This window comes from Bos grunniens, chromosome 2 (genome assembly GCF_055505025.1).
Source record: "Bos grunniens cultivar Pamir isolate PY7600 chromosome 2, Bosgru_T2T1.0, whole genome shotgun sequence".
In the NCBI taxonomy this organism is placed as follows: domain Eukaryota; kingdom Metazoa; phylum Chordata; class Mammalia; order Artiodactyla; family Bovidae; genus Bos; species Bos grunniens.
The window spans coordinates 74,043,344-74,070,905 of NC_141166.1; the positions used below are offsets into that span (position 1 = coordinate 74,043,344).

Sequence of the window (27,562 nt, forward strand, 5' to 3'; positions counted from 1 at the left end):
TGATTGTCATTTTCTTTTTTTCTTGCCTTTCTTTTTTTGAGGGGGCCACACCTTGTGGTTTGTGGGGTCTTCATTTCCTGACTAGGGATTGAACCCGGGTCCACAGCAGTGAAAGCCCAAGTCTTAATAACCACTGGACCACCGGGGAATTCCCTGATTGTTCTTTTCTGATACAAGATAGGAGCACAAGGCTCACTGGGGAACAAGCACTCTAATCCCTGGACAAAGCCACAGACTCTGAGATGAGCCATCCTGCTGGGCTCACAATCTTCCTGCCCATCATCACCAGGTATTTTAATACCTCTGGGGTTCCCTAAAACCAGGACCAAGTTAACATCCCCTCAGCTAAACCCTCATGACAGAGGCGCTGCTGCTGCTGCTGCTGCTAAGTCGCTTCAGTTGTGTCCGACTCTGTGCGACCCCATAGAGAGCAGCCCACCAGGCTCCCCCATCCCTGGGATTCTCCAGGCAAGAACACTGGAGTGGGTTGCCATTTCCTCCTCCAATGCATGAAAATGAAAAGTGAAAGTGAAGTCGCTCAGTTGTGTCCACCTCTTAGCAACCCCATGGACTGCAGCCTACCAGGCTCTTCCATCCATGGGATTTTCCAGGCAAGAGTACTAGAGTGGGGTGCCATTGCTTTCTCTGCCACCCTTGAAAAGCTCTGTTCTGCAAAGGAAGCAGAATCTGCTGGCTGACTGCTTTTGCTCCCTTTGTTAATATGAATACCATGCCAATAATGTCACATCAACACTCCAGGATCAGACTAGAGAGTTCCTTATATAACAGTCATATAAAAAAGGAAAAGTGAAGCTGCTCAGTTATGTCCAACTCTTTGCAACCCCATGGCCTATAGCCTACCAGGCTCCTCCATCCATGGGGTTTTCTAAGCAAGGGCACTGGAGTGGGTTGCCATTTCCTTCTCCAGGGGATCTTCCCAGCCCAGAGATCAAATTCGGGTCTCCCACATTGCAAGCAGATGCTTTACCCTCTGAGTCATATAAGCACGTATTATTATCAATCCCCATTAGAGACAACACTCTTTTCCTAAGGCTTAATAAATTACTTTATTTTAAATCATCAGAAGATACCTGCTCAGTTGAAACCACAGCCTCCAAACTGAAAGGTTAAATTCATGCCCCTATGATCAGTTCACACAACCAGTCAATGACACTGATAGTATTCAAACCCCTATCTATCCGATTGAAAATCTATCACCCTTCATCTGAAGAAATGGCCCTGAATCCCAAGTTTGGCTAAATAAAAGCAGAGGAATAATTCACAATGCTAATAGGACTGCTTCATATATGTGAAAATGCCTAAAAAATCAGAAGGGATTCCAGTTAAAGATGGTGGATTGAAAACACATAGTTAGCTTTTGTGGCCACTGAATGGTAGCACAGGAGTTTTTTCTTTTTTCTTTTTTAAGGCATGAACCCACAAGGACAAAGCAAACAGGAGAAGGGATAACAGAAGAATGGTAGCTGCCTTAGAGGTACAGGGAATGGTGGACTCTAGCACAGAGGGGACTGTAGAGAAACAAGATGTCAGAACTCCCAAAGGCTCAAAAATCAAAGCTACTTACTAGGCACTCCTAGAAAAGGCGGGAAAGATCTGAGACCAAGAGCAGGAGGACTCACTATGTCCTTCAGAGGCCCACAGCCCTCCCCACTTCCCAGAGGGTGATGACATTGCTCCCCAGTAGGAGAGAATGCATACTCATTGCAGAGAGCAAAATAAAGGGTCTCTGCACTGGGCTCACCAGGCTCAGCTGAAGCAGGGGTTACCACGCAGAAAAGACAGAGTTGAGGGAGTGTACCTACCGCCTTGGGAAGTTGACTAGCCCACGAGAACAGAGAAAATGACTTTAGGAACATAAGATAAAATATATAATAGATCATAAAGGAAATCAGTTAACAGACATTTAATAAAATATTTTAAAAACCTGTGCTTTGATAGATTTCCCAGGTGGCGCTAGTGGTAAAGAATCTGCACTCCAATGCAGGTAGACGTAAGAAGAGACAGGTTCGATCCCTGGGTTGAGAAGATTCCCTTGGAGGAGGGCGTGGCAACCCACTCAAGTATTCTTCCCTGGAGAATCCCATGGACAGAGGGGCCTGGTGGGCTACAGTCCATAGCATCACAAAGAGTCAGACACAACTAAAGCAACTTAACATGCACCCACAGCCAGTTGACACGTTAAATTGACCATGGCACTGGGTAACACACTCTCATCAGAGAGTTACCCCAAGAGCAGCTATTGGGTGGATCAGCCACTAAAGAACCTGCGTTGTTCCTCACACTTAAACATACTGGGGCTACATCAGAAGGGCTTACTAGGCACAGTTTACACGGCAGAGGGTAGCCCGAAATCTGAAAGTTTAACACCTAAAGAGACAATGTGGAAAAGTGCCATGCAGAACAGCCTTCCAGGCAAATGGACTTTGCTCCTTACATGAATGAATGTTTGTCTCTCCCATAGTTTGGAAACAAAGCTCTCCCATAGTTTGGAAAAAGAAAAACAATATGCCAACAGCAAAACCTAAAAAGGAAAAGAAACAAACATGAAATTCACTTAATCACCCCCCAAAAGTGAGCGTGAACAAAATAAAGATGAGAGCTTAATGAACTAGAAAGCAAATCAACTTGATCTACATAATCAAAAGCAGATTTTATTTTAAAGGTAAAACTTTTGGCAAGCTAGCTTCAGAGATAAAAAGAGCATCAAAAAACACAAGCAATAAGAGGGTACAGAAGTACTGATGAATTAGAGATCTTTAAATTATATGAGAATAATACAAACAACTTTAATGCAGTAAATTTGAAGGCCTAGATAAAATGGGCAATTTTCTACAAAAAACAAATTTTGAAAAATGTTCCAAAAATAAAAACTATAAATATTTGAGATGGCAAGAAAAAAGCCTCAATAATAACAATAATGATGATGCTGATAATAGAAGCCACAAACACCTATCATTAAGATTAACTGTTTTTAAGTTTTTAAGTTTTTAAGACCCTTTTAATGTCTATTAACTGAATTAAGTCTTACAACGATATGAAAGAGATGCTAATGTTTATTTTACAGATGAGAAAACTGGAACCAGAGGTAAAGTAAGTGGTCCCAGGGCCACAGCTAATTTACGTGGGCAGCCTGGCCCCAGAGTTCACCATCTTAACAGACGACATCCTTCACTGTCTCTCCAAAGAGCAGCAGCCCTAGTTTTGCAGATCAGCTCGACTAAAACCTAAAGGAACAAGTAATTCCTACATTATAATCAGTACTCCAGAGCACAGAAAATGAAGAAAAGTTTACTCAGTTCATTATATGTGACACACAAGGACAGGAGCTTTACACCAATGTCACTTATGAACACAGATGCAAAATTCCTAAATGAAATAGTAAGTGGAGACCAGCAATAGACTAAAATGATAAGAATATCTGACCAAGCAGGATTCACTTGAAAGTGCAGATCAGATCAGATCAGTTCAGTCGCTCAGTCGTGTCCGACTCTTTGCGACCCCATGAATCGCAGCACGCCAGGCCTCCCTGTCCATCACCAACTCCCGGAGTTCACTCAGACTCACGTCCATTGAGTCAGTGATGCCATCCAGCCATCTCATCCTCTGTCGTCCCCTTCTCCTCTTGCCCCCAATAGTGCAAGGATGCCTTAATATTAGAATACTGATTAATTAAAATATGAACATGTTAAAGAAAAGAAACATCTCAGAGTACACAGAAAAGATATTCAAAATTCCACATTTCTTTGTGATTTAAAAAACAAACAAACAAATCCTTTGCAAATAAGAAATGTAGCCATTGCTCCGAAATCAGCAGCAAACCATTCAATATTGTACTAAAGATCTTGGCTAATAAACAACATAAGACAAAAAGAGAAATATTAGAACTGGAAAGAAAAAAATAAACCGTCATATGATATAGCCAAAATAATTAACTGAAAAGTGAAACTAATTTTAAAAATCAGCAAGGTTACAGGCTAGTGAAATCAATATTCAAATATCATTACCTCTTTTATGCAGTAATAATTTAGAAAATGAAATAAATATAAAGCAGCAAAACTTACAAACTATAAAAGTAATGCCCTAGCAAAAAGGTCTAAGGTCCTCACGGAGATAGATGAAATGGAGGAGAGAGTTAAATAGCTAAAAAAAGAAAATTTCTCTCAAAACTAATGAATTGAATGCAACTCACAATACTCCAAAAGGATTTTTCATCCCACTTGTCAAAATGACTTCAAAATTCATATGGAGTATTACAAATGCAACATTAGTCAAAACCTCTTCGAAAATCCTAGAAGAGAGGGTGACTGAATGTTAAGACTTACTGTAGTTACAGAAATTCTAAAAGTATGGCACTAGAACAGAATGAACTGACAGATCCATTGAACCTCAAGTATGAAATTCAAAGCCAGTCACACACCCATGGGAATGCGTCATATGATGGATATGGTGTTTGAAATGGTATTGGGAAAGCAGTATAATCACCTCAGGTAGGGGCGGGGTGAATCAACAAAACTGAATATCTAACGGATACCAAATACAAAAGTAAACTCTAGATGAACTAAAGGCCCAATTTTAAAGTCTAATTTCTTACATGTATCAAAAGAAAATAAGGTAAAGATATCTTTACAGCATCCGAGCAGTAATGTATTTTTCTTTATAAACCAAAATGTAAGCTTTATTACAAAGATGATGTTGGAGAACATGGCTTAGATGTGTGCCAAACTGGTTTCCAAATCTGAGCTCCATTAATTATTCAGACAAGAAAAGCACAGGTCCTCAGCAAAGCATCCACCTGCAATGCAGGAGATGCGAGTTCAATCCCAGGTCAGAAAGATCCCCTGGAGAAGGAAATGGCAACCCACTCCAATATTCTTGCCTGGGAAATCCCATGGACAGAGGAGCTTGATGGGCCATAGTCCATTGGGTGGCAAAGAGTTGGACACGCTGAGCACACGTGCATCCCAGTGCAGGAAGAGCCTCTGCATCAAATAAGCAAAGGTTAAGAGAACTTGTGCTGTCTACAAAACTGCAGATCTCAAATAGAGATAGAAAGAGGCCCTTCTCCCTAATACACGGATCAGATAAGAAAGCCACTTCTTCCCTGGGGTAGAGATAGGCCAAGATTATTTTAAAAGAAGATTCTTTCATACAAATGGAAAGAGCAGGAATGAGAAATAACTGTTTACCCTAATAAAACCTAATGCAGACTCTCAGTTTCTATTATTGGAGGATTATGCATAAACTCATGGATGGATTTATTCATTTATTCACATTCACGCATTATTATTATCTAATTCACAGGAGTAAAAGCATTCTTAACCCCCTACCTTCTCCAGCAAAACACAACCACCACAATCCCACAGAGGAAAAGACTGGTAAATTTCATGACACTTAAAAGGCAAGATGAGGGCAAAGGGTTACGTCTAAAATTGTATACAATTGCAACTTGTATACAATAAGACTGGTACACAGAACATATGAATAACTCCTAAGAATGAATAAGAAAAAGACAACAACAGAAAAATGGGCAAAGTAGCAGTTTATAAAAGAGGAAACAGACAATAAATATACTTTTTAATGTATAATTGATTTCGCCAATAATCAAGGGAAAGCAGACTAAAATGAGTATCATTTTTCTCTCATTAGACTGGAAAACTGGGAAGTGTGAAGGTTATCAAATACAGTGACAGTTGAGAATGTAAACTGGCGCAGCCACACTCAAGGGCAAGTTGGCAGTACCTATTAAAACACACACACGTCCTCTACTACCCAAAAACTCCTCTCCAAAACACTGTTCTCAAAAACACCATCTGGACCTATTTGCAGGGCAGGAATATAAATGCAGACTTAAGAGAATGGACAGGTGGACACAGTCGGGGAGAGGAGGGCGGGATGAACTGGGAGAGCAGCACTGACATATACACACTCAGTTCAGTTCAGTCGAGTCACTCAGTCCATGTGTAACACAGATGCTAGTGGGGAGCTGCTGTATAGCACAGGGGGCTCAGCTCGGCGCTCTGTGACGACCTAGAGGGGCAGGCTAGTGTCTTTGGATGGGGGAGTAAGAGGGAGATTCAAGAAGGAGGGGATATACATACTTACAGCTGATTTACTATGGTGTATAGCAGAAACCAACATAACATTGTAAAGCAATTATACTCTAATTTTTTTTAAAGATACAAATGGATTTGCAAAACAGAAATAGAGTTACAGATATATTATGGAAGGTAAATTTATGGTTACCGGGGGCAACAGTGGGAGAAGAATAAATTGGGAATTGGGATTGACATATACACATTACTATATATAAAACATAACTAATAAGGCCCTCCTGTATAGCACAGGGAACTCTACTCAACACACTGTAATGATCTATATGCGAAGAGAACCTAAAAATGAGTTGGACATATGTATATGTGTAACTGATATATGTATATGTGTAACTGATTCACTTTGCTGTACACCTGAAATTAACACAACATTGTAGATCAACTACACTTTAATAAAAAATTTTTTAAAAAAGAAAGAAAAAACAAACACCATCTGCCCACACTACATAGTACCATGATAGTACAACAAGGTTCATTCTAACAGCTTTGATACAGTGACAAAGCTGGAAATTACCCAGTGTCCACCAATGGGAGAGAGGTGCATGAATCTATATGATGGGCAATTAACATCATCAGTGGCCTAAAGGAACCAGAGATATGGAATGCCTCACCCTTGTATCACCTTTTCACATACATCTCTAGAACCACAGCACAGAAAACTCTAGGATATAAATGGATGGCGGGGGCGGGGGTTTGAGACAAGCCAGCTTTGCAAGCAGAGTTTCTTTCACAGAAGGTCAGTAAGTGTCCAGAGCAAGGTCCCAGGTAATCTCTGCTTGGATTTCCTTGAGAGATAAGCTTCTCTTAGTTACAACCTTTTCCTACATGTGGCTCTAGCCTGTTGCCTGGTAGGGACAATAGCCTCATGCATGCAGCCCATTTACTGAGTTTCTGCTACATGCAAGGCTAAGTCATCAAAGAGCCGACAGTCTTCTCAAGGAGACAAGTAGACAGGAAATTACACTATGGTGTGCCCAGCAATCAACAGGAGGTGTCATGGGAGCAGGGCGCCTATATTGGAGTGGGGTGGTATTTGGATAATGCCAAATGGAGATGGGCGGAGAAAGCAATGGCACCCCACTTCAGTACTTTTGCCTGGAAAATCCCATGGACGGAGGAGCCTGGTGGGCTGCAGTCCATGGGGTCGCTAGAGTCAGACACGACTGAGCGACTTCACTTTCACTTTTCACTTTCATGCATTGGAGAAGGAAATGGCAACCCACTCCAGTGTTCTTGCCTGGAGAATCCCAGGGACAGGGCAGCCTGGTGGGCTGCCGTCTATGGGGTCGCACAGAGTCGGACACAACTGAAGCGACTTAGCAGCAGTAGCAGCAGCAAATGGAGATGGGGAGGGTTCGGTAAAACAGAAGGACAGCAGGCAGAGCCTAGTGCAACACGGTCACCAATGCTGCTTCTCACTAGCAGAAGGGGGCCATGGATGACCACAGCTCTCAACAGTGAGAGCCTTAACTCAGCTGTTTCCTCTTGTAACAGTCTCTGCACACAGCCTCCCTCTGTGAACAGCCACTGTACAGAAACAAAGGAGAAGGTCCAGGGTCCCTCCTATAGCAGCTGACCTTCACGAGCGCCCACAGTCAGCTCAGTTCTCATGCTGTATCTCTGTTCAGAAAGTTCTTTAAAGGTCCTATATTGAGTCTATGGAGGCTCAGATGATGAGAGAGCCCACTTTCAACTGGATTATTTAATGAATTTTTACCCAATGTGCCCAAACTATTGAGCTGGCCAAAAAGTTTGAGTTTTCCTATAACGTTTAGAGTAAAGGTCCTATATATTGAGTCCATGGAGGCTCAGATGATGAGAGCCCACTTTCAACAGGATTATTTAAGAAGAATTTTTACCCAATGTACCCAAACTATTGGGTTGGCAAAAGAGTTTGACATGTTTGGGAAAACTTGAACAAACTTTTTGTCCAACCTAATATTTCCCAGTATCAAATGTTTCCTTAACAACCCAGTAATGTGTGGCTTTGTCACCAAATACATTCCAGTCACAGGCAGACTATTCCAAAGTACCAGCACTGCTCATGTGATGGGAGAATGGAGCACAAGTAATTTACAGGAGGTGCTCTTGTCACTGTGGAAACGTGGTCCCCATGGCTCTGCTGTACTGGGATGTGGTGTGTGCACCAGACACGCAGGCGTACTTCAGCCAAACCTTGAGAAATAAAAAGGCATTCAGTACGATTCTCTCCATTAGCTAAACCATAAACAGAAAATCAGAAATGTTATGAGGACTGTACATGCTATACTTAGGGAAGTGAATGAAAAAATTAATTACCTTAAAATGTTAAACCACTTTCGAAAAAAATGTTATTCTTGCAAAGATAAAAGCACTCTCAAAATCTCTCAAAGAAAAGGAAGTGCTAAGTTAGCGTGATAAATTCTCTCATTCTAGTTGGGAAAACAAGTACCAAGAGATAAACTTTCGGAGGTCAAATGCAGATGCATCTAAATAGCGATGTATTCAACCTTGACCCTGCAACATCCTCCTTTGATAAATACCCGTACCTTTAAATATACAGATGTTTCCAGGAGATGAAGAATGGGCACATTTCCCTTTCTCCTTCCCTTCCTTTCTCTTTCCCTTCCTTTCTCTTCTCCATTTTTGTTACCATAACCCAAAAGCCCCCAGACAGGTTTTCATAGCACATGTCATCTTGGGGTCTTCAAGGCCGCAGGGAAGATGGCAGGCGTGGACAGAGTTCACGCCCATTGAGTTGGGTGTGGGAAACCCTAGACATGGAGCTGATTCAGAATCTCCTATGAGGAGTCTGTGGGCTGCCTGTTCTCAGCCTGGAAAGCAAGTCAGCTGTATTCGCTTTTCTGAAAAGCTTGCTTTTGGGTCTCAAACTCCGTAGTATTCAGGAGGCAATCCATGGACGAGAAAGAGCCCCCAACCAGTCCAGGTCCTGGTTTGCCGTGTGTGTCTCTGACACTGGCTACTACACAGTCATTTTAATTTTTTTTTCTGAAGATCTGTTTCCTTGTTATAAAATGGTGGTATCTCTGCCCACTTCGGAAATCCTGTGAAGGTCTAATGAACCTCAAGCTAAAAAGTGCTTTTACAAAACAAAGCACAAAGAGGTGTAACTGAATAGAGCAACATGGCAGACTGCTCACAGACATCACATTCTGATTAAAATCCAAGGCTTACACAGCAAGGAAGAGAGAACAATAAGAGATCCTCAGAGCAATTTCCTAGGTAACACCTGAACTGACAAACAAACCGCACTGCATGCAAGGAACTGAAAAGACAGACCACCCACATTTTCAGGTTTAAAATGGTTAATACTCTCACTCAGGAGACTGGCCACCAGCAGGCACTTCAGGGGTGTTTCTGGCAACTACATGAGATCAGTCATTTTCAGCAAAAGCTCCTCTCACTAGCTACCTCTGATGACAGCTGTTACATTTAGCCTACTATTTGCACTTTCCTCTTTTATCATTTATTTTGTCTTCATAGCATTGACTGTTTACAGGATAAATTTTAGCAGTGCTGTCTGTATTCCAGGTATGGGTTACAGTCAGGAAACTAAACTCTCACTTCATAGCAACTTAAGATATTTATCCTGTTAGATCTGAGCAGGATTCCTATCTGGTGTGGCAATGTGAGGTCACTTGTGTTCAAACGTGTCATCTGGATGTACTTGCACTGTATATATTTAAAGCGACAGCTTGATCAGTGTTGACATATCTTTATGCCCGTGAAACCATCACCAAAAGCAAGAGGCTATTTTCCATCACCCCCAAAAGCTTCCTTATGACTCTTTAATAATCCCTCCCGCTTCTAACACCATCCTCTGGCAACCACTATCTGCCTTCTGTCACTATAGATTAGATTGCACCTAGAATTTATTTTATTGATGTATAGTTGATTTGCAATGTGCTAATTTCTGCTGTACAGCAAAGTGATTCAGTTATACTATATATACATTTTTCACATTCTTTTCCATTATGGTTTATCACAGGGCATGGAATATAGCTCCCTGCGCCAAGTAGGACCTTGTTGTTTATCCATTCTATATATAATAGCTTGCATCTGCTAATCTCAAACTCCCAGTCCTTCCCGTCCCAGCCCCCCGCCCCCTCTGGTAAACACAAGCCTGTTCTCTCTGTCTGTGAGTCTGCTTCATAGATAAGTTCACTTGTGTCGCATTTTAGATTCCACATATAAGTGATATCATACGGCATTTGTTTTTCTCCTTATTACTTACTTCACTTTGTATGATAATCTCTAGGTCCATCCTGTTGCTGCAAATGGCATTTTTTCATTCCTCTTTAATGGCTGAGTAATATTCCATTGTGTATATACCACATCCTCTTTATCCATTTATTTGTTGATGGACATTTAGCTTTTTTCCATGTCTTGGCTACTAGGATTGCATCTAAAAATTTATATAAGTGGAATGATGCAGGCATATCTCCTTTTACTGTGCTTTACAGATACTGTATTTATTATAAACTGAGGGCTTGTGGCAACCATGCATTGAGCAAGCCTGTCAGTGCCATTTTTCCAATTACATTTGCTCACTTTGTGTCTCTGTCACATTTTGGTAATTCTCACACTGTTTCAAACTTTTTTTATTATTATTATATTTGTCATGGTGATCTGTGATCCATGATGTTTGATGATGCCTACAACTCAATGAAGGCTAAAGATGATGCTTAGTGTCTTTAGCAATAAACTACTTTTAAAATTAAGGTATATATGTATATATTTGGATATAATGTTACTGCACACTTGCATACAGTATAGTGTAAATGTAACTTTTCTATGTACTGGGAAATCTAAAAATTTACATGACTTGCTTTATTGCAATATTTTGCAATGGTATAGAATGAAATCCACAGAATCTCCAAGCTATGCCTGTACACTATTAATGTATTTCTTTTGGCTTTGCATCTGGAATCCACCTTAATTATTCTGAGTTTCATCCATGTTGTATGAGTCAGCAGTGCCTTTTTTATTGCGGAGTAGTGCTCCACTGTATGGATACACCACCTTTTCATCTATTCATACACATTTGGATTCATTTTAGGTTTTGATATTAGAAATCCAAAGGCAATAAACATTTGTTTGAGGGTCTTTCTACAAATGTATATGTTCATTTCTCTTGGGTAAATATCTAGGGAAGGAATGGCTAGGTCATATTGTAAATGGATGTTTATGTTTTAACAAACCTCTGAACTCTTTTCCAAAGTACATGAACCATTTTATCCTCTCATCGTCAACATATGAGAGCTGTAAATGGTCCACATATTTTCGTTTTTTTCAAGTTTAGACATTCAAATGGGTATGTAGTGGTATCTTATGGTGGTTTTAATTTGTAATTCCATGGAGACTAATAATATTGAGCAATTTTTCATATGCTTATTGGCTCTTCATTTATCTCTTCTCCTAGGAACCATCTGTAAATCTTATGCCTGTTCTCTTATCAGATTGTTTGTCTTCTTATTGTTGTTGTTCAGTCGCTAAGTCATGTCCAACTCTTTGCAACCACATGAACTGCAGTATGCCAGGCTTCCCTGTCCTTCACTATCTCCCCGAGCTTGCTCAAACTCATGTACATTGAGTCAACCATCCAACCATCTCATCCTCTGTCACCCCCTTCTCCTCTTTGCCCTCAATCTTTTCTAGTATCAGGATCTTTTCCAGTGAGTCAGCTCTTTGCATCAGGTGGCCAAAGTATTGGAGCTTCAGCACCAGTCTCTCCAATGAATATTCAGGGCTGATTTCCTTTAGGATCGACCGGTTTGATCCTTGTACTTTGCCAACAAAGTCCTTTGGACTCTCAAGAGTCTTCTCCCTCCAGCACCACAGTTGCAAGGCATCAATTCTTTGGTGCTCAGCCTTCTTTACAGTCCAACTCTCACATCCGTACATGAATGTTGGGTCTTCTTATTAAACTGTTCTTTACGTGTTCTGGAGACAAGTCTTCTTTCTGATGTGTGTATGCTGTCTGTGCAGTCTTGTCATAAATGGTGTCATAGCAAAGGTTTCTTACTTTTATAAAGACCAGTTTTCAATTATTTTATTTTATGGTGCAAACTTTTACTGCCAAATCTAATAAATTTCACCTAAATACCTAAATGTTCTGTTTTACTTTCCTTTAGAAGTTTTAGGGTTTTGGATTTTACACTGAGGTTTTTGATTCATTTTGAGCTAGTTTTTATATGAAGGTAAATGTCCATTTTTGTTCATAAAGCTTTCCAGTTGCTCCAGCACCATCTGTTGAAGAGAGATTTTTTTCCCTACTAAATTGCCCTGGCACCTTTGTTGAAAGCCAGTTGACCAGCTATGTATGCATCTATTTCTGGGCTCTATTCTCCATGAGTTAAAAGTCACTCTGTCATGTCCAACTCTTTGCGACCCCATGAACTGCAGCATGCCAGGCCTCTCTGTCCATCACCAACTCCCGGAGTTCACTCAAACCCATGTCTATCAAGTCAGTGATGCCATCCAGCCATCTCATCCTCTGTCGTCCCCTTCTCCTCCTGCCCCCAGTGCCTCCCAGCATCAGAGTCTTTTCCAATGAGTCAACTCTTCACATGAGGTGGCCAAAGTACTGGAGTTTCAGTTTTAGCATCATTCCTTCCAAAGAACACCCAGGACTGATCTCCTTTAGAATGGACTAGTTGGATCTCCTTGCAATCCAAGGGACTCTCAAGAGTCTTCTCCAACACCACCATTCAAAAGCATCAATTCTTCGGCACTCAGCTTTCTTCACAGTCCAACTCTCACATCCATACATGACCACAGGAAAAACCATAGCCTTGACTAGACGGAGCTTTGTTGGCAAAATAATGTCTCTGCTTTTCAATATGCTATCTAGATTGGTCATAACTTTCCTTCCAAGGAGTAAGCGTCTTTTAATTTCATGGCTGCAATCACCATCTGCAGTGATTTTGGAGCCCCCCCCCCAAAAAATAAAGTCTGACACTGTTTCCACTGTTTCTCCATCTATTTCCCATGAAGTGATGGGACCAGATGCCATGATCTTCGTTTTCTGAATGTTGAACTTTAAGCCAACTTTTTCACTCTCCACTTTCACTTTCATCAAGAGGCTTTTTAGTTCCTCTTCACTTTCTGCCATAAGGGTGGTGTCATCTGCATATCTGAGGTTATTGATATTTCTCCCTGCAATCTTGATTCCAGCTTCTGCTTCCTCCAGTCCAGCGTTTCTTATCATGTACTCTGCATACAAGTTAAATAAGCAGGGTGACAATATACAGCCTTGACATACTCCTTTTCCTATTTGGAACCAGTCTGTTGTTCCATGTCCAGTTCTTACTGTTGCTTCCTGACCTGCATATAGGTTTCTCAAAAGGCAGGTCAGGTGGTCTGGTATTCCTATCTCTTTCAGAATTCTCCACGGTTTATTGTGATCCACACAGTCAAAGGCTTTGGCATAGTCAATAAAGCAGAAATAGATGTTTTTCTGGAACTCTCTTGCTTTTTCGATGATCCAGCAGATGTTGGCAATTTGATCTCTGGTTCCTCTGCCTTTTCTAAAACCAACTTGCACATCTGGAAGTTCACGGTTGAACTGAACTGATTCTCCATGAGATCACTCCAGCCAATATAACTCACTTTCATCAGAGCTCAGTTCTCTTCTGTTTAGAAACTTGTGGGCTGTGGCTCTAGAATAAATGAAGAGGTCAATCTTGCTGAGGTGATGGAATAATTCTGTCTAAAGTAGTAAGAGTGGGATACCATTGATGATCTAACAGCAGGAATTTTCTGACTTTCTCTGTGCAGTGCTGGAGCAATGTTGGAAGGTTGGATGGATGGTGAGGACCTTGACTGTGTACACGTGTCTGTTTTTAAAGTATTTGGGAGTCAATACAACTCCCAAATTAAATTCAGAGTTATGCTTGACAGCATGTCATATGGGAACATGAATCTATTGCTCATAGCAGATCCAGGAATTATAGGTTATTGTACAAGAAGGTGCCTACACCATTACCCAATCTGAGCTGAAAATAGGATCCCTGAATGCATTTCCTGGATGGTTCAATACAGACTAAGCTTCTAGAACTAAAGGCATCAGAAGATCCACCAACTTCCTCAGAAACCTCTTCTCTGGTCCAACAACCATAGTATTAGTTAACGTCCACTCAACAATTATTTGCTAAATGCATCATCTATATTGTTTTATTTTCTTTCTTAGCAAGCTTCGCAAGAAGACTGCTATTACTATTTCCATTTTACAAAAAAGAGACTGAGACATAGAAGGCTGGGACTCCTGCCCCATCTTTCTCTGGTTAGGAAGAGGCAGAGTTGGGCTCTGTCTCCCTGACCTCAGCGTCCACTTTTTTTTTTTTTTTTTTTGCTGCACCACAAGCATGCAGGATCTTACTTCTCCGACCAGGGATCAAACCCATGACCTCTACAGCAGAAGTTGTTGCTGCTGTTCAGTCACTAAGTCTTGTTCAGACTCTTTGGGAGCCCATGGACTGCAGCATGCCAGGCTTGCCAATCCTTCACAATCTCATAGAGCTTGTTCAGATTCATGTCCATTGAATCAGTCATGCTAACTATCTCATCTTCTGCTATCTAACTATCCCTCTTCTCCTTTTGCCTTCAGTCTTTCCCAGTATCAGGGCCTTTTCCAATGATTTGGCTTTTCACATCCAGTGGCCAAAGTATTGTAGCTTCAGCTTCAGTCCTTCCAGTGAATATTCAGGGTTGATTTCCTTTAGGGTTGACTGGTTTCACCTCCTTGCAGTCCAAGGGGCTTTCAAGAGTCTTCTCCAGCACCACAATTCAAAAGCAACAATTCTTCAGTGCTCAGCCTTCTTCATGGTCCAACTCTCACATTCTTACAAAACTACTGGGAAAAAACCCATAGTTTGTTTTTTTTTTTCCTACAGACCTTTGTCAGCAAAGTGATGTCTCTGCTTTTTAATATGCTGTCCAGGTTTGTCACAGCTTTTCTTCCAAGGAGCAGGCGTCTTTTAATTTCATGGCTGCAGTCACCATCTGCAGTGATTTTGGAGCCCAAGAAAATAAAATGTCACTATTTCTACTGTTTCCCCATCTATTTGCCATGAAGTGATGGGACTGGATGCCATAATCTTAGGTTTTGGAATACTGAATTTTAAGCTGGCTTGTTCACTCTCCTCTTTCACCCTCATCAAGAGGCTCTTTAGTTTCTCTTCACTTTCTGCCATTAGAGCGGTATCATCTTCATATCTGAGGTTGCTGATATTTCTCCCAGCAATCTTGATTCCAGCTTGTGACTCATCTAGGGCACTGAATCATCAGGGAATTCTCTCCCATATCTTTAACCACAAGGTGACATGCCTCAGAGTACTCACTCAGTACAAGATCCTCAAGAAACTTACTCCCATGGATGAGGCACTTGCTCCAGAAGACTTGAGGCGGACAAGCTGACTGGGTAGGCAGCATGTCTGTAAGCCTGCTCACCTGGGCCCAAGCCTTCACTCCTGACCCCTCCATCCTCTCTCATGTCGCCCTGTTAACCATCTCCTACCTCCCAAGGGAGGTCATACAGAATGGATTTGAAAGACTGCTGGGAAGGCTGAGGGGAGGCTGGGTTTGAAGCTGAAGGGACAAGAGGAATGGGAAGGAAGGGATGAGTGTCTTCAGACAGAGCATCTGTGAGAACAACAGGGGCTAGAAGGGGGTGGAAGGACTTGAAGGGATCTGCCTAAGGAGGAGGAGGAGTCAGGCAGGCAGTGACTGAGGGTTCCAGGAGGAGTGAGTGCAGAGGCGCCATTTCCAAAGAAGTGGACAAGGTGGGAGCTCAGAGGGGAAGCAAGAGGCCCTGGGTGAGAGGGAAGGAGGAAGGGGAGGAGACAAACGGGTATGGGGAGGGGGCAGGCTAAGCTGGTTCCATCCTCTCCACCTGGTAAAGATGGACCAAGAAGTGACAAGCTACTGAAGAACTTAAGGAAGTCTTCCCAGTAACTCCTGAATGCTAAACACCTCACAAAACCAAAAGCCAACAAATCCAAGAGTCACAGTCACTGTGAAGGAAGACCCTTGGGGGATGTTCTCGCCCGTGGACTTGCAAGTACAATCCTAATATATCCTTTACCAGAGTTATCACTCTAGCTTTGTTCCTGAGAGTGAAATCCCATCGGGGGCCTGTGCAAGGACACCACTGACCGCCCCCAGCTCTGCAAAGCCAGCCAGGCCTCTGCGTGAGGGGGATATAGCAACACTGAGGGAAGAGATGTGCCCAGAAAGCAGGCAGCCACCCCGCACTGTGAGCCACCTTCGTGTCCCACGAGGCCTGGAAATGAAACAGGGCTCACGACTGGTTGCCTGAAAGAACACAGTTGTGAGGGGGGCTCCCTCCTCTTGGCAGAAGCTCCTTTGTTCTGGTGGGTGGGATGGAATCTCAGGCAAGAACTTAGCTGAGCGAAAACAAGGGGAGGTTTGAAAGCAACCCTGCTACTCGAGGAAGAATCAAAGCGATGCCGAGCAACCACTCCTGACCCACAACAGAGTTATTTTTCCTTTCTTCCTTCTCCACTTTCCGTTCTCTATTCTTTCCTCCAGACACACTGGAAACAAACAGGAAACAAACGCCTAAGAAAAAGAAAGCAAGCTCACACAGATCCCTTGGTCCCTGTGGCTGCTCAGCCTCTAAGAGCCTTCTCCTCCCTGGACCTCAGCCTGTCTCCCCAGTGTCCACTCTTCCTTCAGATCACAGTGGAGGCCCAACACGCCTCCCCCATAGCAGGCTTGACTGTCCCTATTACAGCCCTCATCACCTAAATCAAATGTTTAGGCTGTCTGGGTCTCTCCCCAACTGTGAGCTCCTGGAGATGGGATGGGATTTCACTCTCAGGAACAAAGCTAGAACAATAACTCTGGTAAAGGATGTATTAGGATTGTACTTGCAAGTCCACGGGCGAGAACATCCCCCAAGGGTCTTCCTTCACAGTGACTGTGACTCTTGGATTTGTAGGCTTTTGGTTTTGTGAGGTGTTTAGCATTCAGGAGTTACTGGGAAGACTTCTTTAAGTTCTTCAGTAGCTTGTCACCTCTTGGGCCATCTTTACCATCTCCAGCATTTGCTGGAGAGCAAATGCCAGCTCCTAGGAGAAGTCAAGGCCTTTGCAGAGCAATGAAGAAACACTAACCATTAGTGCTAGTTGACTCTGAATCCCCAGTGCCTAGACAGTAGGCACAGTAAGGATCAGTAGGCACTCATATGGCAGCAATTATTATTATCAGCATATGACCATATATTATTCATTGCCAATTGGGAACAATGCGTCATTGTAATTATAATTGTTATCACTTTTAGTGCATGTGACTTACGGAGGAGGATAGGCCCAGACACTGTCAAGAGCTCAAGGTAAACAAGTCACAGTATACAAACAGAAAAGTGTAATGAGCTAGTACAACTCTACAGGTCACTGAGAGAAAGTGCATGAGAAAGGATGAGACTTCCTGGGTCATGGGATCTGACATAATACCTTCGGCTTTCGCCAAGCACCTGACAGTTGATGGAGCAATTCCGCATTCATCACATTGTTTAGTTCTCACAATGCTTGTTGTGGAGCAGGGGGCGTGACACCCATTTACAAAGAAGGAAACTGTCTCTCAGAGAGAAGACACAATTTGCCGGAAGTCTCACAGCCAACAAGTGGTGAGTTAGACTTAGAGGACAACCTGCCCATAGTGTGCTGGGTGTTCCCAAAAGGAAGGGGCCCAGAGTTGGCTGTGGCCGCCTGAAGCCAGAGACAGACAAACACCAGTCCTATCCAGCCAGGGGGAGGGGGACCAGGAGGCAGGAAAGAGGGATCCAGGGGCCCATCTGAAAGGAACTCAGGCCACAAGCAGTTCAGAAACTTTAAAATCAGAACGTTAAGACCATAGTAGCACTGTCTCCTGTTAATAATATCGATTATTTTAAGTAAACGGCTCACTTGATCTTTATCATAAACCCCTGATGAAAGTATTGTCCCCATATGGCATATCCGGAAGCCCAGAGTCAGAGATTGAGCAATTTGCTTGCAGTGGTCACATGGGTACTGGGGTGGGGGGAGTCACTCAGCCTCCATGCCCTCCCCTCTTTCCACGTGACTCCATGTAACCCCTGAATTCCCTCATTCCCTACTTCTACTTTTCCATGGCTTCTTGGTACACTTGCCTGCATGCTTTTCAACAGACAAAGCAACAGGAGCACACCCTGGTCAGTGGCACAGATTGCAGGGGGCCCGCATGGTGGGAGCAGCAGTGGCAGCCAGAAAATGCCAGGGATGGAATCAGCTGGGAGCCGGGCACCTCGCCTGAATATGAGAGGACAAGAAAAAGCAAAGCAAAAAACAAATGGAGAGGGTAAAAAAAAAAAAAAAAGGAGAAGAAATAAGACAGAAGTTTCAAACTTGAAAAGCCAATGAACAGTGGGACCACGGAATCCCACAGAATCAGGAGCCAAGACAGACTGAGACGAGGAGACAAGGGTTCAAATCCAGGCACTGCCACCAGCTAGCTGATGACCTCAGGAAGCTCACTTCAGCTTTCAGAGCCCCCAGGTGCCACCACAAGAGAGAAGTGTGCCACCTGTCCCTGCCTTCCCTTCTAGAGTGTGGTGGGTGTGAAAACAGCAACACAATGATGCTCATGTCAAAGCAGCCACAGACATAATACCAGACCATTGCCACCGCATCTGCGGCAGCACACACACTCCCCAACTTCTAGAACCACAGTTCATGCAGAGTTTCTGAGAAGGCTCTTTTGGAATCTGCTTCGTCAATGATCCAATGAGACCCCATGCAGGCCATGACGGAGCAAACTTAAGCCATCTGCCCAAGAGGCCCTTGCAGGAGACACTATGGAATCCTTTTGGGGGTCCCCTGAGAATGGGCTGGCCTGTCTCCTCCAGCATGAGGCTGCTGAGGAGCAGGCGACACCATGGCTCAGATCCAGCCAACTTCACAGGAGGGCGATTCCTAACCGCATGGCTTTCTTTCAAAACTCACTCATTCTCACAAATTACTCGCACTCTGAGAATTGTGCCCATGACATTAAAAAGAAAGCTGCTGGGGAAACAGGCCTGGGGCAGGGAAAACATTGCTTCAGACAAACCCATGTAACAACTTGATGGAAATCATACATCAAAAGGTAATTCTGGGGACTTCCCTAGTGGTCTAGTGGTTAAGACTGTCTTCCAATGCAGGGGGTGCAGGTTCGATTCCTGGTTGGGGAGCTAAGATCCTACATACACCATGGCCAAAAAACCAAAACATAAAACAGAAGTAATACTGTAACAAATTCAGTAAAGACTGTTAAAATGGTACATATAAAAAAATCTTTTTAAAAAAAGGCAGTTCTGCAGACGAGGGCAAGGGTGAAGGTGTAACTTGGATGTAAAATTTAGGATATCAAAACCCTAAACTCCAGTCTCCCTGGTTTCAACCATCACCAACTATGAGCCGCCAAGAGGCACAGACTGCATTTGGTCTGCTGGAAACTAATCACCTGCTCCTAACCAGGGTTCCCCAAATATTTGGTTACATAAATATGCCAGAGTCTCCACAACTCTAAAGGTCTAAAAAAACAAACAAATACAACAGACCACTTTACATCTTTCCTTAGAGTTCTGACAGGATGACCATAAGCGGGTATGATTTTTAAATCCCACACCGGGACTAATACCATACAGTTGGTGTGAACCCTACCAGGACAGGGACAGTCTTGGTTCAATCACAGAGGTCTTCACCCTCTCTGATCTCACCTAGGCTGGGCATGAGATACCCTAGCAATGATGTGGATTTTAACTTGGTGAGCTTCTTCTCTTAGGAATATTTGTACCATAAGATATAAGGCTGCTTCCAGTTAAAACCCCTGGAGATCCCCTGGAGAAGGGAATAGCTACCCCTCCAGTATTATTGCTGGGAGAATCCCATGGACAGAGGAGCCTGGAAGGCTGCAGTCCATAGGACTGCAGAGAGTCAGACACGACTGGGAAACCAACATGTTCACTTTCCCTTTGTTCAAGCTTCGGATTCTGGTGGAATGGAACACATGATAGTCAGTCTGATGAAGGAAGACGATGAACAAGTCCAGATTCAAGGTAACCAGGAAGACCAAGGTAACATAAGATATAACATATGGAGTATATGACATGGGATTATTTGCTTGAGCCAGCTCTTCTGAAAAAGATGAAATCCATAGGTAGGTACACTACTACCCTGCTATCCATCTTTCCTCCGTGTCACTGAGATGTTAGTTGCGATGATAAATAACAGGCAAAAACAAGACAAAAACAAGGAGGGCCGCAAACAAGGTCTATGAGCACAGCTATCCATTCTACATCAAGTAAGCCCTGCCTCACATTAATTTTTAACACCTAAATAAATGAAAATGTCAACAAGCCCAGTGCTGAAAATTCCCACCAATAAACATTTCTTAGAGTGGAGTCAGATTTCCACCCCTTGTAAAATGCAAAGATGTTATCTGACTGACATCTTAATTAATCACACAATACTTTTATGTCTAGATGTGGCTCAGACAGTTAAGAATCTGTCTGCAGTGCAGGAGATCGGGTTTGAGCCCTGGGTTGGGAAGATCCCCTGGAGAAGGGAATGGCTACCCCTCCAGTATTATTGCTGGGCGAATCCCATGGACAGAAGACCCTGGCAGGCTGCAGTCCATAGGACTGCAAAGAGTTGGACACAACTGAGCAACTAATTTTTAAAGGGCTTCCCTGGTAGCTCAGACACTAAAGAATCCGCCTGCAGTGCAGCAGACCCAGGTTCAATCCCTGGGTCAAGAAGATCCCTGGAGAAGGGAATAGCTATCCCTCCAGTATTATTGCTGGGAGAATCCCATGGACAGAGGAGCCTGGCAGGCTGCAGTCCATAGGACTGCAAAGAGTCGGACACGACCAAGAAACCAACATGTTCACTTTCACTTTGTTTAAGCTTCAGATTCTGGTGGAATGGAACACATGATAGTCAGTCTGATGAAGGAAGACGATGAACAAGTCCAGATTCAAGGTAACCAGGAAGACCAAGGTAACATAAGATATAACATATGGAGTATAAGACATGGGATTATTTGCTTGAGCCAGCTCTTCTGAAAAAGATGAAATCCATAGGTAGGTACACTACTACCCTGCTATCCATCTTTCCTCCGTGTCACTGAGATGTTAGTTGCGATGATAAATAACAGTTAAGGTCCTGAGGAGGTACCAAGGGAATGGCTCTAATCTCAGGTTCAAGCTGGCGAGGGGTGGGAGCATTAGGTACACAGGACAACTTAACACAGTCACTTTAACAGCTCTACTAAAAACAGTGTAATGCCCACTCCATTTTCATCTTCCCCATAAACACACACACACAAATGTAATACATTACCCCCAAAAGACTAACATGTGTTTTTCTAAAAGTAAAACTAAAGGTCTCATAACTTAGGCCTTTTATAAGATGGTGCACATAGTCGAGCACAAGCCAAGTCACACCCTGAAAGAAGAGCCCGTAATTTTGCATTACATCACTATGCAACTTATAAACAGGCGCACCTCATTTCACCTCACTTTGTAGATAATTATTATTATTTTTTTTTTACAAATTGAAAGTTTGTGGTAACCCTGTGTCCAGTAAGTCTATTGGCACCATTTTTTCCAACAGCATTTGCTCACCTTCTATCCCTGTGTCACATTCTGTTAATCCTCAAAATATTTCAAACTTTTAAAAACATTTTTATTGAAGGATAGTTGATTTACAATGTTGTGTTAGTTTCAGGTGTACAGCAAAGAGAATCAGTTACATATATACATATAGCCACTCTTTCTTCTTTAAAAGATTCGTTTCCCATATAGGTCATTACAGAGCATTGAGTAGGGTTCCCTGTGCTACACAGCAGGTCCATATTAGTTACCTATTTCATATAGACTCATGTATATACGTCAATCCTGATCGCCCAGTTTACTACCCTCCTCCCCCCGCGTTTTATTACATTTCTTATGGTGGTCAGTGATCTTTGATGTTACCATTGCAAACAGATTGTGACTTGCTGAAGTCTCAGATGATAGCTCACTTATCTTTGCAATAGGTATTTTTAAATCAAGGTATGTACATTGGTTTTGTTTTTTAAGATATAATGCCATTGAACACGTAACAGACTACATATAATAGACATAGTATTAAGATAACTTCTATGTGCACTGGGAAACCAAAAAAAATGTGTGATTTGCTTTAAGCATTAATTGCTTTATGGTGACAGTCAGGAACTAAACCCATCATATCTCTGAGGTAAGTTTGTAGAGAGAATCATTGTAATGGCAGTATCTTCATCTCCTGATAGGTAAATTAGCCTCCAGGAGACTGTAAAAGTCTTTTTTTACCAGTATGCATAAGATGTGGAGCAAAAATAGAATCAGAGTGCAAAAAAAAAAAAACAACAAAAAAAAGAATCTGGTGCCTCTCACCAAGAAAATGAGGCGAAAACACACTTTAATATGAAATTGTGTCCTCCAGTTTCTGCATTTGAATGTTAGTTGTGTCAGAAAATCTAATGTGAATAGATTTATGTACTGAATTGAGGTGCAAGGGCAAAAATAATTCTTACTATAAGTCACTGAGTGGATGCAGAACAGATGCAAACAACACAGGTTGGATCACTGCTCTATAAAAATCACCTCGTTTCTCTTAATATAAAAGACATTAAAAGTAGTCAAAAGACACAGAACATGCACCAGCTCAACTATCTTTTTGTCTTGCCCAGTGCTTTTCTCTGCCGAGTCATTTACATTCTAATATGAGGTCTTCTGGACTCCTAAGATACTGTTTATTTTCTCTCCACCTGCCCAATTTCCCCCAGTAAGTCTGGGGTGAGAGGTAATACAAGAGGCTGGTACCCTCAGGAAAGACTTAAGAAAAAAGAAGAAACTTACAACTTCCGGGAGCAGCTTCGTCGAGAGGTCATGGATAGCTTTGACCACTATACACACAGATGACAGAAGGAATATCACCCCCAAGATGACACAGGCTCTGCAAAGAAACAGAACATTGGGAATCACCTGGGAGAACTCCATCTGGCTACTTTACACAATGGCAGTGACAATGACACAACCCGAGGCCCTAGATCCACCATAATTTGCCATACTGCAACCATGCCCACCCACAGTATCAGAATTAATACTGAATCATTTCTAGAACACAGTTCAGTGATTTATCATCAAAATCAACCCCATGTGAAAGGGTCTCACCATCCTACATGACCTCACAGCATCCCACGAATGCTGGTATGAAAGGATCTTCAAGGCCATGAAATCCTTCTCCTGCCTGGCAACACAGCATGTCACCCCTCCTCTAGCTGGAGTACAGAGTTTAATAGCAAAGAGTGGAGGTTCTGACGTGAGACTTTCCAGGTTCTACCATTTAACCTGCTGCTTGATCTTGGTCAAGCTACCAAACTTCTTTTAGCCTCTATTTCCTCATCTGTCAAGTGGGAGTAACATTTCCTACCTGAAGATAAAATAAGATAATGCACAGAGCATAAAAAATTAATCCATTAATCCTGGCTTAAATGATGGAAGAGAAAAACACACCCTGGATGTCTCTTGCTGATAGAACAGGACAGACACTTTTGGATTTTCTCAAACATAAAAAGAGGAATGATTCAGTAATGACAAAAGAAGAGAGTTCATCTGCTGTATTTAAAGTGGATGATCAACAAATATCTACTGTATAGCATAGGGAACTCTGCTCAATCTTATGTGGCAGCCTGGATGGTAGGGGAGTTTGGTGGGGTAGGTGGGGAATGGGTACATATATATGCATTGCTGAGTCCCTTCACTGTCTGCCTGAAACTATCATAACATTGTTAACTGACTATACTCCAAAATAAAATTAAAAGCAAAAAAAATAAAGAGTGTTCATGGCAGGATGAAGCAATTCTTTTAAAAAATAAATGAGAGGAGAAAAGGAAGGATGAAGTCAACCAAGACACCATGCACAGGAGAGGTGAGAGCAAGTTAGGAATGAGGTCATGGGAAAAGTCAGAGGACACCCAGCCAGGGGAGTGGGGTGGAGCTGGGAGGATGACTATGGGGCTTGGGATGCACCAGCTGGCAACCCAGATACTCACAGGAGGGAAAAATACAGAAAATGAAAGTAAACCTGAGGAAATGATGATAGAGATACAAGGGTCAAAATACCAAATGAAAATGAAAAGAAATAGAAAAGAAACCAGTACGAGAAGCCCTACATCATTCCTGCCCCAACCTGAGGTCACCATCACCTAGCAGCCTTCTCAGCCCTCCTCCAAAGCTACAAAATAAAACCATTTTTCATTGCCCATGCTTTAATTACCATGTTCTGGACTAATAGAAGGACCCAAAGAGGCACCTACTTAGAATCCTAACCAGCCTATAGACAGACACCTTTTCCCAAACCTAAGGGTCAGAAATAAGGAGGTAAACAGGGTGCATGGAGTTCACTCCAAAGGCTTCTTATCAACACATTAGTAGTAGGTTTTATTCTCTCAAAAACACAGATGGGAAGGTACTTCAGCAGCAATCCAGTGGTTATGACTCCACTTTCCAATGCAGGGGGCATGGGTTCAATCCCTGGTTAGGAAATTAAGATCCCACATGCTCTAGCATGAGGCCAAAAAGTAAAATCACAAAATCAAAAACACAGGAAGAAGCGATCAATGTGGGCTGGGGTGAAACACAAAAGAACAAAGGAAAAGTAATAAGCAGGCTGGGGCTCTTGGTACAGACTTGAGCTAAAGAGAATCCTGGACCTATAAACCAGGCAGGTGATCCACCCCGGGCACCATACATCCTCATAAGGAGCCTGGGGGGAAACATACACTTGAGGGGATGGTGGGGGATGGTGGGGTGTGAGTGTGTGTGCTTGCATGTGTGTGGAGAGATTACAAGTAGGTGTGTGGGGGTCGGTGGGTGGGTGGGTGTGGGTGTGTCGAGATTACAGGCAAAAAGCACCCAGGGACACAGCAGCAGAAATGAAGAAGGCTACAGAAGGTGGAGTGCCTGGTGCTGGTCACCACAGTCCTGGCAGGGTGATCAAGCTGGAGGGGACCACAGCCAAGAGGGGCATCATGCAGAAATGAGACGGCTTCCTGGAGGGCCCTTTAGTGACCAGACACCAGGGCAGGACAGGGATTCCAGGGCTTGGGGGATCAAAGCTCCCAAAGCAACTGGCCCAAGGCCCAGCTATCCCACAGGGCTGATGACTATGGACCCACTGTGCCCAACACTTGAAGTAACCACTTCTACCTGCTAGCAAATGGGACCGTGAGAGGTGCCATTTCAGGAAAAGAGCCTAAAAGTCAGGCCTCCACTCAAGTGACTAGCACACATGCTCTCTCTGCTTCACCCTTTCAGATAAATTTAATCTCCAACTCGGTTTTCTAGCCCTCACACTTTACACCCCACTGAGGAATTTTTTGGAACAGTATCCCAGGGACTGCCACTCAGGGTCAATCTTATCAGAATCTCTAGGGGTGAATACAGGCATCTGTATTTGCTTTTTAAATTGCTTCTCAGAAACAGAAATAGACCCACAGACATAGAAAACAAATTTATGGATACCAAAGGGAAAGAGTGGGGGAGGGATAAACTAGGAGATTTGAGATTAACATACGCACACTATTGTCTTTCTTGGACAGAGGAGCCTGGCGTGCTATAGTCCACGGGGTTGTGTCGAGTTGGACATAACTGAGCACCCATGCTATACTATATATAAAATGGATAAACAGAAAGGTTCTCCTGTACAGCACAGGGAACTCTACTCAATATCTTGCAATAACCTATAAGGGAAAAGAATCTGAAGAAGAATGTGTGTATGTATGTGTGTATATGAAGTGAAATGTTAGTCGCTCAGTCGTGTCCGACTCTTTGCGACCCCCACGGACTGTAACCCGCCAGGCTTCTCTAGAGTCCATGGGATTCTCCAGGGAAGAATACTGGAGTGGATTGTCGTCCCCATCTCCAATATGTATGTATATACATATATATGAAAAAGTGAAAGTGTTAGTCACTCAGTTATGTTCAACTCTTTGCAACCGCATGGACTGTAGCCAGCTGGCTCCTCTATCTATGGAATTCTCCAGGCAAGAATACTAGAATGGGTAGACATTCCCTTCTCCAGGGGATCTTCCTGACCCAGGGATCGAACCCAGGTCTCCCACATTGCAGGAGGATTCTTTACCATCTGAGCCACCAGGGAAGATACACACACATACACACAAACACACACACACACGTAAAATAGAATCCCTGTGCTATATACCCGAAACTAACACAACACTGTAAATCAACTATACTTCAGTAGAAAAATGAAGCTCCCCAGGCAGTTCCCTGAATAATCTCTCAGGGCTGAGTCCCAGGCCTAGTTCAAGGGAAGGCCCTGTCCTTAGTGAGCTTCCACTATGGGGGGAAATCCATCCTTCTCTGAACAGAAGGGACCCCCCCCCCCAGCTGCTGAGGAAGGAGGGGTCTAATGTTCCCTGAGAAACCTGCAGCGCACCCGTTATTTGATCGGTCTTCTCTCACTGAGGCATGAGAGAACCCAAGTGAGAGGCACCACTTGGGTGCTAAACCTTCTGTAGAGCATTTAGCACAACATCCTCAAGAAGCCTCCATCTCCAAATCCCTCAGAGGGGACAGGAACAAGCGTCTGAGCTGCTTCCTGACAGGGGCCAGTGGTGCTGCAGGACTCTATCTTTCTCCCAGTCAACACAGGCACACCTTGATAACACACAAAAAGTGGATTTGGGTTTTGCTGGATTCTGTTAAGGAGACAGGTATAAAAGATGCAGTGGTCTCCTTACATAATATCTTGCTTATATACCTTCAATCAAAACTACCTAGAAGTTGCTTAAGGGTGAGAACTATATCTTCATATCTCAATATCTATAGCAGCACCTGGCAGGTGCCCCTGCATGCATCTGTAGAGTATATATAATCATTAACTGATCGGAGCCACAAATGGGGTCCACCCAGGAAGGTCTGACTCCCTGAAATGAAGTGTTAGTTGCTCAGTCATGTCCAACTCTTTGTGGCCCCATGGACTGTAACCTGTCAGGCTCCACTGTCCATGGAATTTTCCAGGCAAGAATACTGGAGTGGGTTGCCATTTCCTTTTCCAGGGAATCTTCCCAAGCCAGGGATCGAACGTGGGTGGCCTGCATTGAAGGCAGATTCTTTACCAGCTGAGCCACTTCCCTATATTAACTGATTACCTAACCACTGACTGATTTGTAAGTTTCCCCCCATAGAGTTTAAAGGGGCATCAACCACTTACCACTGGGAATGGGAAGAGGAAAGAGACTCCTAACACTTGAGCCAAAACGCCTATGGAATAGCCCACACTGTAAAACAACTCCAAAATGTAATGAAAAAAAAAATCCAAAGAAATTGATGATTTGTTTATTCATGTTGAATTTTACAG

The 27,562-nt window shown here is 43.0% G+C and overlaps 1 protein-coding gene across 5 annotated transcripts in view; it reads right to left on the reverse strand.

The window, feature by feature from the left end:
• The window catches only part of TMEM163 (transmembrane protein 163), a 272,668-nt gene that overhangs the window by 23,342 nt on the left and 221,764 nt on the right, over window positions 1-27,562 (reverse strand). For 3 of the 5 annotated variants that reach the window (XM_086367823.1, XM_086367834.1, XM_086367850.1), the window contains exon 5: window positions 23,035-23,131. In XM_086367823.1, coding sequence (XP_086223949.1) covers window positions 23,035-23,131 — 97 coding nt within the window. Of the gene's footprint in view, window positions 1-1,411; window positions 3,668-23,034; window positions 23,132-27,562 lie in introns of those variants that run through there. The other 2 variants (XM_086367845.1, XR_015151607.1) reach the window with 2 other exon arrangements.